The sequence below is a fragment of the Kogia breviceps genome, chromosome 19, assembly GCF_026419965.1.
Source record: "Kogia breviceps isolate mKogBre1 chromosome 19, mKogBre1 haplotype 1, whole genome shotgun sequence".
In the NCBI taxonomy this organism is placed as follows: Eukaryota; Metazoa; Chordata; class Mammalia; order Artiodactyla; family Physeteridae; genus Kogia; species Kogia breviceps.
In genome coordinates this window covers 13,083,355-13,096,815 of record NC_081328.1, presented here as the reverse complement: position 1 = coordinate 13,096,815, position 13,461 = coordinate 13,083,355, and the positions used below count along the sequence as shown (strand labels likewise).

The following is a 13,461-nucleotide window of genomic DNA, read 5'->3' as shown; positions in this document are numbered from 1 at the left end:
AGGAGCAGGCAGTGGTAGATACTGCAAGTCCTGTCCTGAACATAAGATTGGACATCAGAGTTGCAGTAATGAGACTGTCACCCTACTGCTACCTTTGTCTGGTCGGTGGGCCTGTGATTCCATTCTCCTAAACCGTCTGAACAGGCCAGTGTATATATGCCATTTCTGTGCCTGCAGTTGGTGGGCAATGAGGAACGCTGATAGCCTTCCAAGTAATTGGCGTCCAAGAAGACCAAAAAACAAAGAAGGAAAGAAAAAGACAGTTTGTTGCCAAGATACTGGTATTTAAATTTGATTTAATCTCCTACATCCTCACTAGCATCCAGAGAAATCCAAAATAGAGCGGTGCGGAATTACCATTTTTTGCCTGTTGAATAAGCAAACTTTTTATGGCAGTTTTCAGTGCTGATGGGGGTGCAGTCTGCGCTATGTAAATAGGTACATTCCACCCAGAAAGCAGTTCAGGATATGTAAGAGGAACCTTCCAAATGTCCTCATCCTTTGATCTGTCCCAAAGACTGTCTCCTAAGGAAATGCCGCTGATGGACCTAGAATTATATCTACACAGCTGTTCACCACAGTATTCATTATTTATAATAATAAAAATCTAGAAACAAAGTGTAGGGGAATGGTTAAAAATATTAAAGTCACACACACACACACACACACACACACACACACACCATAGAGTACTGTGTAGCCATTAAAAATCAAGATTTTTTTTAAAGACTGCCAAGATGGGAAACTAGAATTCAAAAAACTTCATCATGTATTAAGTGGAAAAACCAGGTTGTAAAACTGTCTAAACAGTATAACTCGAGCCTGTTATACACACACACAAACTGGTGGGAATGATACCACATTGAAATGTGACATCTTATTATTTTTTCCCTGGGTCATAGTGCTTATAACTCATGTTTTTCCTTTGATATTTGTTCATTTTCCGAATTTTCTCCCATGAGAACGTATTACATTTAAAATCGGGAAAATGTTATTTATCAGTGTGCATACGCTAGGTGTCGTGTCCCCGTGAAGTGGCTGGTTCTGTTCTGCTCTCTTCCCTCAGCTGCTGCTGGACACCCACTCCCTGAAGATGGTCCTGCTCGATCTGCCTTCCGTCGGCTCGCAGGTGGTGAGGAAGGCCCCAGCCAGCTACACGAAGATCGTGGTGAAAGGCATGACCCGGGCCGAGATGATCCTCAAGGTGGGGCTGGCCTGGTTATCTGATTGCTTATTCCAGGGAGTACTGAGTACTAGTCTTTGAAAGCACAGATTAGGACCTATGCCCGTCAGTCCTAAAAGATTGTCTGGCTGAACCAGACTTTGGCCTCATCAGATATTGTTGAAAGCCAGCGCACCGTGACTGGGGGGTCAGTAACTCTATCTGACAAATGAGTTCTTCATCGTGGTGGGATTCTCTTGTAATAAGATTTGACCAAGATTGGAGGTTGGGTGGCGTTGTCGCTGTGAATCAGCGTCTAAGTCAGGGATCTCTCTGCTTCTCGGCAGGAATTTCTGGCCCAGCTATCAGTTACTCCGGTCCACGTAAGCCTCTTTGGCGCTCTAAGCTCTGCCACTTTATAGGAGCTCTGAACAGATGTTGCATAACTGACTCTACTCAGCAAATGGGTTTTCTAAAGCCCCATTTGATAAAATGTACGCGGGGTGGTGACGCTGAGAATGTCTGAAGCCTTGAGCCTCCTGCATGTGATTCCCATCTGGGTGTGTCAAGGGGAAAGGGGGCCTGTTGAGGAGGGGAGAGAAGGCTGGAGAAGAAACGGAACTGTCAGGGGATGTTCTTAGAAGGCCAGGGCCTGCAGGCCCTTCTGGTCTGTCTCCAAACAGAATGACTTAAACGATGGAGGAGTGAAAAGGAGCGGCAGGCCCTGACATGGGTGGGACCAGGTGAGGGGCCCACACAGACCTCAGGCTTTGGCCTGAGGAAACTGGAAGCAGACTAATCCATTTCTTCCCTAGCTGGTTTACTCACCAGGGTGGAGAGCAGGGTTTAGAGAGAATTTCTGAGTGAGTACTCCTTGCCAGTCTGAGTCATATTCTCAGAAATTCAAAACAAAACCAGTCTGCTGGCCCGCGCGCCGCAGCTACTGAGCCTGCTCGCTCTGGAGCCCGCACGCCACAACTAGAGAGAAGCCCGTGCGTCGCAACGAAAGATCCCGCATGCCGTGACTAAGACCCGACGCGGCCAAATAAATAAGTTAATTAAATAATTTTTAAAAATTAAAAAAAATAATAAAATTGAAGCAATGGTTGCCTCTTGAAAAAAGAAAACAGTCTGCTGCAGGAAGGAAATCAGACGCCACACTGAAAACCAAATGGCAGTGAATGTGAGGGTTGTGATGCTATTGCTTTCCTGCTGTTGGCACATGAATTGGATGTAGTTAAATGAAGTTCCAGATTTTAAGTCTTGAAAAGAGTGAGGCTGTTCTAGGGGTTTTGTTTTTGAGAAAATGCACTTAATTCGGTGCCTTTTGAGGCCATCCTGCAGAAACAGTGATACATCAGGACAGAAGGAGCAGGTACCACGAACTTACGAAATGTCTCAAAACAGGGGACCCTGCACCCAGAGTGTTTCCCGTGGTCCTGATATTTAAAAAGTCACCTGGGATTCCCCCCCAGGCCCCCTGAATTAGAACCTTCAGAGGAGGGACATAGGAAGCTGTACTTACGAAGCAATCCAGGTTACATTTATGATCCAGGAAGCATTGGTCTAACTGAATGTCAAGATGAACCAGGCTGTCAGGACATTTCCGGGTTTGCAGCTGCTGCTGCCACCTAAGGAGATGGTGCAGAGTCCGTTTTGTGATTGGCCTGCAAGTGAGGAAAGATAATCCTCAGCCTCCGATCATGAGTGTTCCCGGCAGGCCTACTCTCGTCTCTCTCCCTCGGTAGGTCGTGATGGCCCCTCACGAGCCGTTGGTGGTGTTTGTGGACAACTACATCAAACTCCTGACGGACTGCAACACAGAAACCTTCCAGAAGATCCTGGACATGAAGGTTAGCTCCGCGTTTTGTTTTGTCCCCGGACACCTTCTTCTCGCGCTTGGTGGTTAACTGAGGGATGGGACGTGGGCCCCCGAGAGGTATCTCAGAGTGCCCGTGCCTGGCCCAGGCTGCACACCCAACTCTCAGAAGCCTTTCGAGGAGGAGGAGGAACCGGGGCCTGTGAACGTCCCCGTTCTGATGGCACCCTGGCGCCCAGCAGAGAGCCAGGCTCCGCGGGACTGCAGTGGAGAGGAGGCTCCCCTCCCGCATCCTGCTGCCTGTCCTCCGCCCTCTCAGCCCCTTCTCCCTCCTCTCCTATTGCCTTTTCCTCCGATTCTCTCCCAGGCTGCTACCCAGGGCTGGTATCTCCCTGAAGAAAGCCTTAATCCTCAGCCCAGTGAATACCAGTTACTGCGCTTGCCCGCGGGCCCTTCGGGGCCAGAGCTGACGTCACCCTCCTTTCTCTCTCCACCTCAGGGGCTGAAGAGGAGCGAGCAGAGCAGCATGCTGGAGCTCTTCCGCCAGAGGCTCCCCGCCCCCCCCTCGGGGCCCGAAGGCCCCAGCTCTCTGTCCCTCCTGGCTCCAACTCCAGAACAGGAGTCATCTCGCATCCGCAAACTGGAGAAACTAATTAAAAAGAGACTGTAGGAGCATCCAAGGGGCACTTTTCCCCCGGCCAGTGACCCCCCCACCCCACGCACCAGCACCCAGATCCCCGGAAGCCCCCCACCTCTCCTGCGCTTCCCCGACTCTCAGATCATCAGTCTTGAAACTTCCTGGGGCATTTGGGTCATTCACATGTTTCTCCCATGTCCTGTCTTAATTCCTGTCCTAATCGGAGAAGACGGGTAACCACCAGATTAGAAAAAGGCAGTCGAGATGGTCCCTGATTCCTGCAGCCGAGGCAGCTGGGGGTGAAGGTTCCGTGTGCTTCACCTGCTGGTCCCGGGCTGCTCCCGACTGGTCCGGTTGTCGCTGACTCTGCAGCCTCACCGCCGCAGTCACACCCTCTGGCATGTGGTCCTGTTCCTTCCCATGCTTCTGTCCCAGCACCGTGGGTGAGAAAGCCTGGAACTCACCCCTTCCTCCACCTGCAGCTGTGTGAGGTTCCCTCTGCGGCCAGACCCTTAAGAGATGTCCTCTGGGCTTGGCTCTAGGGCCCAAGTTATGAAGTGGAAGATTACAGATGTGATGGAAGAAAGAGGTGTGGCCTTTAGTTAAGCCCTAGTTGGAAAAGCTGGCTAAATAAGAAAAGCGCTGGAAGGGCGGGGAAGGGGCTGGGGGCGGGGGCACCTGGGCAGCTCAGTCGATAGATTTCACTCTGCCCAGATAGCCATGGTGTGGCTCTGGTAAAGTTATCCAGCCCGAGCTAACTGAGGTTAACATTCTCTTCCCACTCTTGAAAGAAGGGGTGATGGGCCCATCTCCAAACAGCCACTTCAGCCATCTGTCCTCGGCCTGGGAGCTGGAAACCCAGTGGACTCCCACACCTGGTTCTTGTCACTCTCAGTGTTTACAGATCCACACTTCTCTTTGTGTTTCATTCACGAGGAGTCATTTTCTGGAAGTCTCCATAATGGCATTGAGATGTCAAGCTGCTGTTTTGCCCCCCAGGTGGTGGTCACAGCCAGGGAAGTTGCTTTCTTGATTTATTACACTGTCAGTAATCTCCAAGGAGCCAGCAGAAGTCAGTAGGAGTTACGTTAAGTGTCTTGTTGATGAGCGCTGCATGCCGTGTGCGTCCTGTACAGACAGCATGTTTCTCATCTGGGGGGTCTGCATCGGAATCACCTGGGGCTCTTTTTTTTTTGTTTTTTACGAGTACAGATGTATGGACATTGTGAATCAGTTAAGTCTGGAGTGGGGCCCAGCATCTAGGCTTAAAAGTTCCATAGGTGATTATAATGCTTACTTCTTGTGAAGAACCATTGTAACAGAAATTTGCTTTATTGAAGGGTTCCTGTTGCACATTTTCATAATTGTATATTTTTTCTGACTCTGAGCAAGTGTAATTACTGTATAATTGAGCTGGTACCCAAATGGTAAAGATTTTTTTATTTTGCTGAGAGCCAGCAGCTTGAGTTGTGAATTTGTGTTGACGGCAGGGACCGTGGCAGAGATCACGCTGTCCCCACACTGACTCTGATTCTTCTTGTTTTGATGACCAAGCCCCAAACAGAAGGTTTATTTATTACTGTCACTTTGAAATAATATATATAAAGGAGCACTCATTGATAAAAGCAGTAGCTAACAACTCTGTTATTCAGCTAAATTATATAGATACTGTACCGGTTCCTTCCCTCTGCTTTCTCTAGCCCCTTAAAAAAAAAAAAAACTTAAAGTCACCTTATGTGGTTAAAATAAATATTCGTAATTTATCATTGATAAAGAGTTCACTGCTGTTTTTACTCCGGACAGACTTCCCGATTGCTAGTTAGAGGTGCCCAGGCTGGAGAAAGTTCTGTTTGGATCGTAACAGGGAAACGGGAACCACCATGGACCATGGACGGGGTGTTCTGACCTCCAAGTTCAGTTCTGGAATTGAAGCTAACTGTTGCCACGCCTCCCCCTCTTGAAGAACAAAGACCCAGTACCTGAGGCTTTCCCAGGAAAGGGCACCGACTTTCTCACGCCTCGGGCAGCTCCTCGTGCAGGGGGAACAGGACCGAAAGCAGACGTCCAAGGACCAATGTAAGAGTGCCGGGCAGGCAGGGCGAGCGAGCCAGGGGATGCCAGGGACGTGACACCGGCCCATCCTGAATTGCCTCTGGACAGGGAGCCCTGGTCCCCCGCTTACAGAACGCTAGGGAAAATGCCACAAGTTCACAGCTGGAAATGTAATTCCTCTCTCTAGGAAGAGAAATCTCCAAAATAACCAACTTGCTTGAGGGTGAAAGCAAGTGTTGCACACTTCTTGTCTCCTCCAAGTCAGACTGCTAAAAATAAAATCCTTAGAACTGTGTCGGGCCATTTAAACAATAGCCTTGGAAACACGGACACATGAAAAGCTGGCGTGCAGAAAGTACTGTTAACGTTTTACACAGTAAAGAAACTTTTCCCGTCTCTTTCTAGTATTTATCAAAATAGATAAGCCCCCTGGACCCTCAAGGTTCTTTCTATACCTTCGGGAGATATCGATTCCTGAAAATAAAGGGATTGCTTTTTTGTGTAAATATCATTCATTTTTTCCCCCATCTGGAAGTGATTTCGTGGTGCATATCGCAGCATAAAATACTACAGTTAATTAAAGCATTACTGGATGTCATTTGCTAGGATGTATTTCCTCACTGTTGACAGAAAACAGAACAGGCTATGAGAAAGAATTAGCGAGCGCCCATGAAGCCCGGGCTCCCCTCTCGGCGTCTGCCCTCCTGCCTGGTGAAGATGCGCCCGTTCCTTGACAGCACGAAACCGGAAGGTGATTTTCATCAGCAAGGTCCCGGCATGTCCAGCGGTGGTGGAAACCCTCTGTGACTAGGTATAAAGCGTTCTGCTTCTGATTTGGAATCCTCCCTGTGCTCCGAATTTCTATCCCGTTGACTTTCCCTTCTCCACCTCCCGGTCCCGATCACAGCCTGCTTCTCCGTGTGACTGCCAGAGGCCTCTGTCCTGTGCACAGTAAGTCAATCCTGTCTCCTTACTAGCTGGGTGGGCATTTTGCAGTGAACCTCTGGGGAAGTCTGATGTTCCCCTCAGCCCTGGAAAATCTGTGGCAGCACTTCCATTAGGTTGGCTTCAAGATCGTTCCCCGGTTTCCATTCTTTATTTTCACCAGCTCACCACTTCAGTAGGGTAGCCAGAAATCAATCTGATGAGAAAAGAAACATTTCCGTATACCCCGCCCAGAAGAACGCTGCCAGATGATTGACCTGCCAGATTCTCTTCCTTCTCACATACATAACCAGGTAAGTAGTGGGATATAAAGAATGTGTCCGTTTGAAACAAAAGCAGTTTTCAGAATCCATGAAAGGGGGCGGGGGGGGGCGGTGTGTATAATTATCAGGGCGGTGAAGGTCACACAAGAGCCATCTGTGCACACGCTCCGTCAGCCACGAGGCCATGTGAAACGTGACCTCCTTATCACTCGCCAGGCCTGAACCCCAAGTGGGTGGCCGCAGCGCTCGCTCCGTCCCTGGGCTCACCTGGACAGGATGGCCATGTGACAACACAGCCTGCTGCTGGGTGCAGGCCGCATCGGAAGCAAGCACCGGAATATGGAGCCTTTGCCTTTTTAGGTCTGCTGCCTGGGATAATCCAACTTACTCAGGCGTTTTAAAACGCTCTCCATCCTCTGTTTCCCTTGCCCCGGCAGCTGCTATTTCCGTAGCATTTAGGGATAAACCTGCAGACACTGAGAAAAGAGCTTCCTCCCTCCCCGGTGGTGTTGGCTGGACTGCCTGTTACGGAAAATGTGGCACATTTCCTCTGAATGCAACTTAGAAGGATTGCCAAAGGCTGCTTTCCAAAAAACATGTCTTTAGAAATGGTGTCCGGTGTCCACAGAACCGATTTCAACTGCCCAGTCCTGGCAGGGACAAAATTCTTGCCTGCACTCTTTTTTTCTTTTTTTTTTTTTTTTTGACCTTCAACGCCCAGAAAATGCTAAGCGAGATTATCTTGGGACAGGCAGACCTAACAGGGAAGCCAGAAGTTCACCAGCTATTCGGATTACTTCACAGTTGCCTTTCAAAGATGTTCAGACCTTTCCCAAGGCCAGCAGAATCCCTGTAATCAGCTGAAAAGGACCCGCCTGGTTCTTCCAGTCCCCTTTGGGGATATTGATACAGAGAATGCTGGGCGATAAGAGTGGTACAGAGGAAAAGCTGTGTAAATGCTTTGTCCCCTAAGAATGTTTATCACTTAATCTGAGGGCTCCGGTAGCCTCTGCTCAGCAATGAAATAGAATTTGCACAATCGCCGGCGCCTCCTCCCGTTTGGGGTAATTCTTCAGCACGTGAGAAATTAAGAACAGCTTCTCAACAAAATTTCCCTTTACTTCTGGGGCCATGAAAAGTATTTACCAAGTAGGCTGCAACTTTCAGGGGCACCAGGTGACATGGTGGAAAGAAACTCCAGCCTCTTCTGCTTGGTTGCTTTGTGCTGATGGAAAAGGAAGGCCCTTCTCAAGCAGAGGGGAAGCGCACCACCTGCTTGAAAAGACCGCATTCCACGGAATTCTTCACAGACTAAAGTCCTGCAGTTGGGCTGCCTGGGGCAGCCGCCGAAGCGCTTTAGCAGGCAAATGGAAAAATGGCCAGTGTTGTGTAAAGAAAACATGAGTGCACACACAGAGACACCCCCCCCTCCCCCAACCTCATACACACACCCTGCTGCAACCCTGGCACTGCTCTCAACGGATCCCAAGTGTTGGCCCCTCGGCTGGCTGGCTCGCTCAGTTGTCAGAGAAGGGCGCTAATGGGCCTGTGGTCCCAGTGGGTTAAGCCCTGGGCCTTAGTTGCAGCCAGCTACTGTCTGACATGCAAATAATACCTGACTGTGAGCGGGCCTGAGAGATCCAGGCCATTCCATGCTATTGCGTGGGGGAGGGAACTGAGTATTTACTGCCTCCTGGATAGTTCAGAGACCTCATTGGGGCTTCCCTGGTGGCGCAGTGGTTGGGAGTCTGCCTGCCGATGCAGGGGACGCGGGTTTGTGCCCTGGTCCGGGAAGATCCCACGTGCCGCGGAGCGGCTGGGCCCGTGAGCCATGGCCGCTGAGCCTGCGCGTCCGGAGCCTGTGCTCCGCAACGGGAGAGGCCACAACAGTGCGAGGCCCGCGTACCGAAAAAAAAAAAAAAAAAAGACCTCATTGGATCAAAACCCCTGTTAAGTGGGTGCGATTTTATGGATGTGGACCTGGAATATAGTTTGTGAGTTCAGGTATCTTTCAAAGCAAATCATTGAGAACAGTGAAACTGTTTCAGTTAAATAGAAAGCATTTCAAAGCTGTTATGGATGGCAGTTGATATGCATCAACCCCAGCATCCAGTTTATTTCTGTGGTTTGCTTTGGTTGCATAGAATAGAGAAATCTTGATTTAATCCAGCTAAGAATTTGCAAACAGTATCAGTTTTGTTTTAAACAAGCCCTCCTCCCAATCCCAGATACTCTTTGGTTGCTCAGATGTGACAAGGACTCTTTATCCTGAGGTCTACGTGGACAGAACAGCCCTGGCAGTGCAGGTTAACACACCGAGGATCTGTAAAATCTTATATTTGCACCAATAACACATTTGCATGTTACGTTATTACTTTCGAATGTTCAGTTTTTAGAATAAGCTTAGTGTATGCATCCTTAAAGGGAGGTTAGAATCAAAGCCTTGTGGAGCTCCTTTGCCTCCTAAAACATCTCAAGAATTCCAGCTTCCCCAGAAGTCAGTTTGGAAGCTGCTGCCCTCATCAGCGGCTGCTGCTCGAGGGGCGGGGGTGTTTGGCCGTGTCCCCTTTGTACAGGAGAGAGCAGCTTTTCATCTGAGGTCCGCACGCCTAAACTGTCACCCAAATCCTGTCTGAGTCACGCTGGAGGCCACCTTCTTGGTTGAGCCTTGCCACCTTTAGAAAGAGGACATCAGAGAGCAAGGATCACCCCCGCCCCTGTGCGAGGCAGCTCTTTTCTAAGAACAAAACTGTGCAACCGGAACTGGGGGAGGGGGCTTGGGCAACATTTGCAAGGAAGCCCATCCTTCTCTCAAAATCCCGACAAGCCCCAAATCTTACGCCCGAGGCCTCGCACGTCTGTCTGTGTACATGCAAGTGCCGTCTGTCTGTGTACATGCAGTGCCGTCTGTCTGTGTACATGCAGTGCCGTCTGTCTGTGTACATGCAGTGCTTCGCAGCCTTTTCAGGACTTGAAGCGTGGAGGTGATGACATCTGTGCTCCCTTGGCATCACACTGGGGCAGACCAGTTGAAGAGGCTGCCGGGGCCTTATTCATGGGCCTGGGGACTGGGGCTGCTTCAGGGGACCGCCCCCGCCCCGGCCAACCGGGCTGAGGGGACCCACGTGGGCGTTTGCTCTGCACTCCGGCCACGGCCCAGCTCTCTAGTTGGGAAGGTCTGAACTGAAGCATCAGCGTTGGGTGGTATGTGGTTTTATTTGTTTTTAGAACTTCGGTCAAATCTCCTCATTTATCAGTTGGGAAACTGAGACCTCGGGAGTTCCAGTCACGAGCTTGGCCTCCGCTGTGAGGAGGACCGGTAAAACCCAAGCCACCTTTGTCTACCCCACTTGCCACTCGCCACCCCACCCTCCCTGGCTGGCCTTCCCTGGAGTCCCACCCCTCCCTTCCTCCCCCCTCCTCCACCCCCACCAGGTTTCTCAGAGCTTGTCCCTTTTCCGTTCTGCCTGAAGAAGTGAACCAGGGCTTCCATGCTTTCTCCGATCTCCCACCACCCTCCCAGGCCCCCGTGCTACTTCTCTCGTGGCCTTCGTTACCATTTCCAACAAAAGCTTACAGCCACCGCCTCCAGCCCCTAAGTGCATTCCCTGTTACTCAGCATCCATCTCAACCACCTTCCAGAAACTTCTCTGGAAGGATGACCCTCTTGCCGCACTTTCACCCTCTTTGCACTCTCCATGGATTTGGTGAGCCCTCCCTGCCCCTGGGAATTCTCCCTTCCCTCCCTTGATGCCTTGCTTTCCTGGCTCCCTTAATGTCTTGGTCTCCGTCACTGATGCTCTTTTCCTTTTGAACCTTGACTGTGGTCTCAAGCCCCAAGGTTTTAGGCCTCCTGTGGTTTTCACTCCAGACTCCTTCAGAGAACTTTCCTGCCCATCACAGGTATAAGCACCAGCTCTGCCTTCTGAGGTTTCTCAGATTTTTAGCCCTTGTCCGTCCCCTTCAGCTGACCCGAGTCCGCTTGCAGGTCCCATCATCGACTTGGGTGGAGCATCTCCAGGTACACTCGGCTCGCTTCCTGAAATTCCCCATCTCTAAAAGGGCACCACCTTCCTTTTCCTAGTTCCTCAGTCTCAAGGCCTTAGAGTAAGGCACCCTTGACAACTCTCTTTGTCAACCAATATGGTTAATCGTAAAACGTTTTCTTAATGATTATGCAAACACCAGTCACAGAAACCAAGAGAAAAATCTAAGTTGCCCCAGCAAATCAAGCCTCTCAGTCCCAGTCAGGCCTGGCAGGTGGGGTTTCCTCATGGGCAGGCCCTTCTCCGTGGTCTCCCAGCCGGGCCCACGGAGTTCCTCTTTGCTCTGAGGGCTTCTGCGAAGGAGCTGGTATAAGGCTCGTTCCAATGACCTCCTCTCATGACTGCCAACCCCTATGATTTTGAGTGTTTCTGCACTGCTGTTTCTATTTTCTTCACCTTATAAAATATTGCAGTAATAATACTCATTTTTAAAGTACACAGTATTCATGTTAATAAGTTTAAACAATATAGAAATATATCAAAAGTCCTACTCCCCTTCCAGACTTTCTCTGTCTTACACTGTGATTTGTAATTTTGCAAACAAAATTAATATTAAGCATATTTGCATATTTTTCTACAGCTAAACAAGAAATCTTGGATATCTTTTCCCTCAGCATATATAGAGCCACTCATTCTTTTTAAGGCTACACGGTGGGGTTTTTTTTGTTTTTGTTTTTGTTTTTGCGGTACACGGGCCTCTCACTGTTGTGGCCTCTCCCGTTGCGGAGCACAGGCTCCAGACGCACAGGCTCAGCGGCCACGGCTCACGGGCCCAGCCGCTCCGCGGCACGTGGGATCTTGCTGGACCGGGGCACGAACCCATGTCCCCTGCATTGGCAGGCGGACTCTCAACCACTGCGCCACCAGGGAAGCCCTACATGGTGTTTTATAGTTGCTACAGACCATCGTTTACTTAGCCAGTCTCCTATCAGTATACAAATAGGTTTCTGTTTTTTAGCAATGAGAAACACATCGCCAGTGAAAATCTTTCTGTAAATATCTTTGCTTACTTGTGCCCACCTTTTTGTAGGCTACTCTCCTAAAATCGTTCAATTCCCACTTTAAAAGGTTAAAGGACACGCACATTTGAAACGTTGCTAGCTCTCGCCAAAATGCCCTCTGCAAAGATTGTTACGCTGCACACTGCCATCGACCGTGTGTACGTGAGTACCCTCTTCTCCACATCCTCACTTGCCCTAGATGTTTTTTCCTGCTTCTTGACTGAGAGGGAGGTAGTTACAGCTCTGTCTGTAGAAACCCAGTAAGCAGAAGTTCCCCTTCGGCTTTCGTTGCACAAAACCAAATGTGACCCAACCAGTGCTGTCTTGCTGCAAGAAAACTTTCTAACTGAGCAAAAGCCCCGTGGCTTCCCTCATGGTCAGGGCCCCTAGAGGACATGCTTTGTTGGTTCGCTCATGAAAGCAGCGGTCATCCTTTGTAGAGTTTGATATTCGATTGAGCATCCCTTCTGTTCTTTATCTCTGCCCTTTCCCCGACTCCATCAGCAGGCAGGGTTCCCGATGCACTGTCTTTTGGCAGTGATGCTATGGAGATAAGAGCTTAAATTCTTAGCTTCTGAACTCCTGTAGAGACTTTGTGATTCTATAGTAGAGAAGAAAGTCTTGAAAGCCAGGAGAGTTACAAGAATTGTTGGAATGGCGTTTTGCTTTGTTTTTGTCCTTTATTCTAAAAGTTACCCTTTACTTTTTTTTTTTTTTTTTTTTCTGTGATATGTGGGCCTCTCACTATTGTGGCCTCTCCCGTTGCGAAGCACAGGTTCCGGACGCGCAGGCGCAGCGGCCATGGCTCACGGGCCCAGCCGCTCCGCGGCATGTGGGATCCTCCTGGACCGGGGCACGAACCCCCGTCCCCTGCATCGGCAGGCGGACTCTCAACCACTGCGCCACCAGGGAAGCCCACCCTTTACATTTTAAGAGCCAAAATGCTGGAGGACTTTGCACACAGCCGGCACCATCAGCAGAGGGACGGTGCATCTTGACATAAACATTTTTTTCCATTTAAAAAAAGGGGGGTGGGATTTTGAACAGCAGGTATCAATAGAAAAGGAAGAACTAGAGGGGCTATGACTTGATTTTGAGGCTGGAAGGTCATGGAGAAGAAGTTCAGAATCCTACCACTCTGGGCTGAGCCCCAGTATAAGAGAAACCCCCATAAGTTTGAGGGAAACCCTGATCTAGAAGCCATTGCCTGGCTTCCAGCAATTAACCTGGGAGACTGCAGTCCCCGTAGAGAAGTGAGGTGTTCACCAAGGCACCTGAGGAGGAGAGATAGTGTCTGAGAGTGTTGTCCGGCCAGGTGGGCCCAAGGGGGGGGGCACACCTCACAGAGCCCCTCACACCCCATCATGGGGAGGTGATGGCTTCCAAGCTCCCTGAGCTCCCAGAAGTAATGAAAGGGCCAGCTCATTGGAATAAACTTCAGGCTGGGACAACTAGGGTACAGATCAGGTGGCATATGGACATAAAAAGCAGAGGATGGGGCTTCCCTGGTGGGGCAGTGGTTAAGAATCCGCCTGC

The 13,461-nt window shown here is 49.9% G+C and overlaps 1 protein-coding gene across 6 annotated transcripts in view; it reads left to right on the top strand.

The window, feature by feature from the left end:
* Positions 1-13,461, top strand: part of VPS53 (VPS53 subunit of GARP complex) — a 158,336-nt gene that overhangs the window by 140,246 nt on the left and 4,629 nt on the right. For 4 of the 6 annotated variants that reach the window (XR_010838253.1, XR_010838254.1, XR_010838257.1 and 1 more), the window contains 6 exons: positions 1,067-1,204; positions 2,911-3,015; positions 3,481-5,694; positions 6,301-6,481; positions 6,578-6,621; positions 6,779-6,908. Coding sequence is in view for 1 of the 6 variants with exons in the window: in XM_059049041.2 (XP_058905024.1) it covers positions 1,067-1,204; positions 2,911-3,015; positions 3,481-3,651 (414 nt within the window). In the remaining 5 variants the exon portion in view is untranslated. Of the gene's footprint in view, positions 1-1,066; positions 1,205-2,910; positions 3,016-3,480; positions 6,096-6,300; positions 6,482-6,577; positions 6,622-6,778; positions 6,909-11,992; positions 12,080-13,461 lie in introns of those variants that run through there. The other 2 variants (XR_010838255.1, XM_059049041.2) reach the window with 2 other exon arrangements.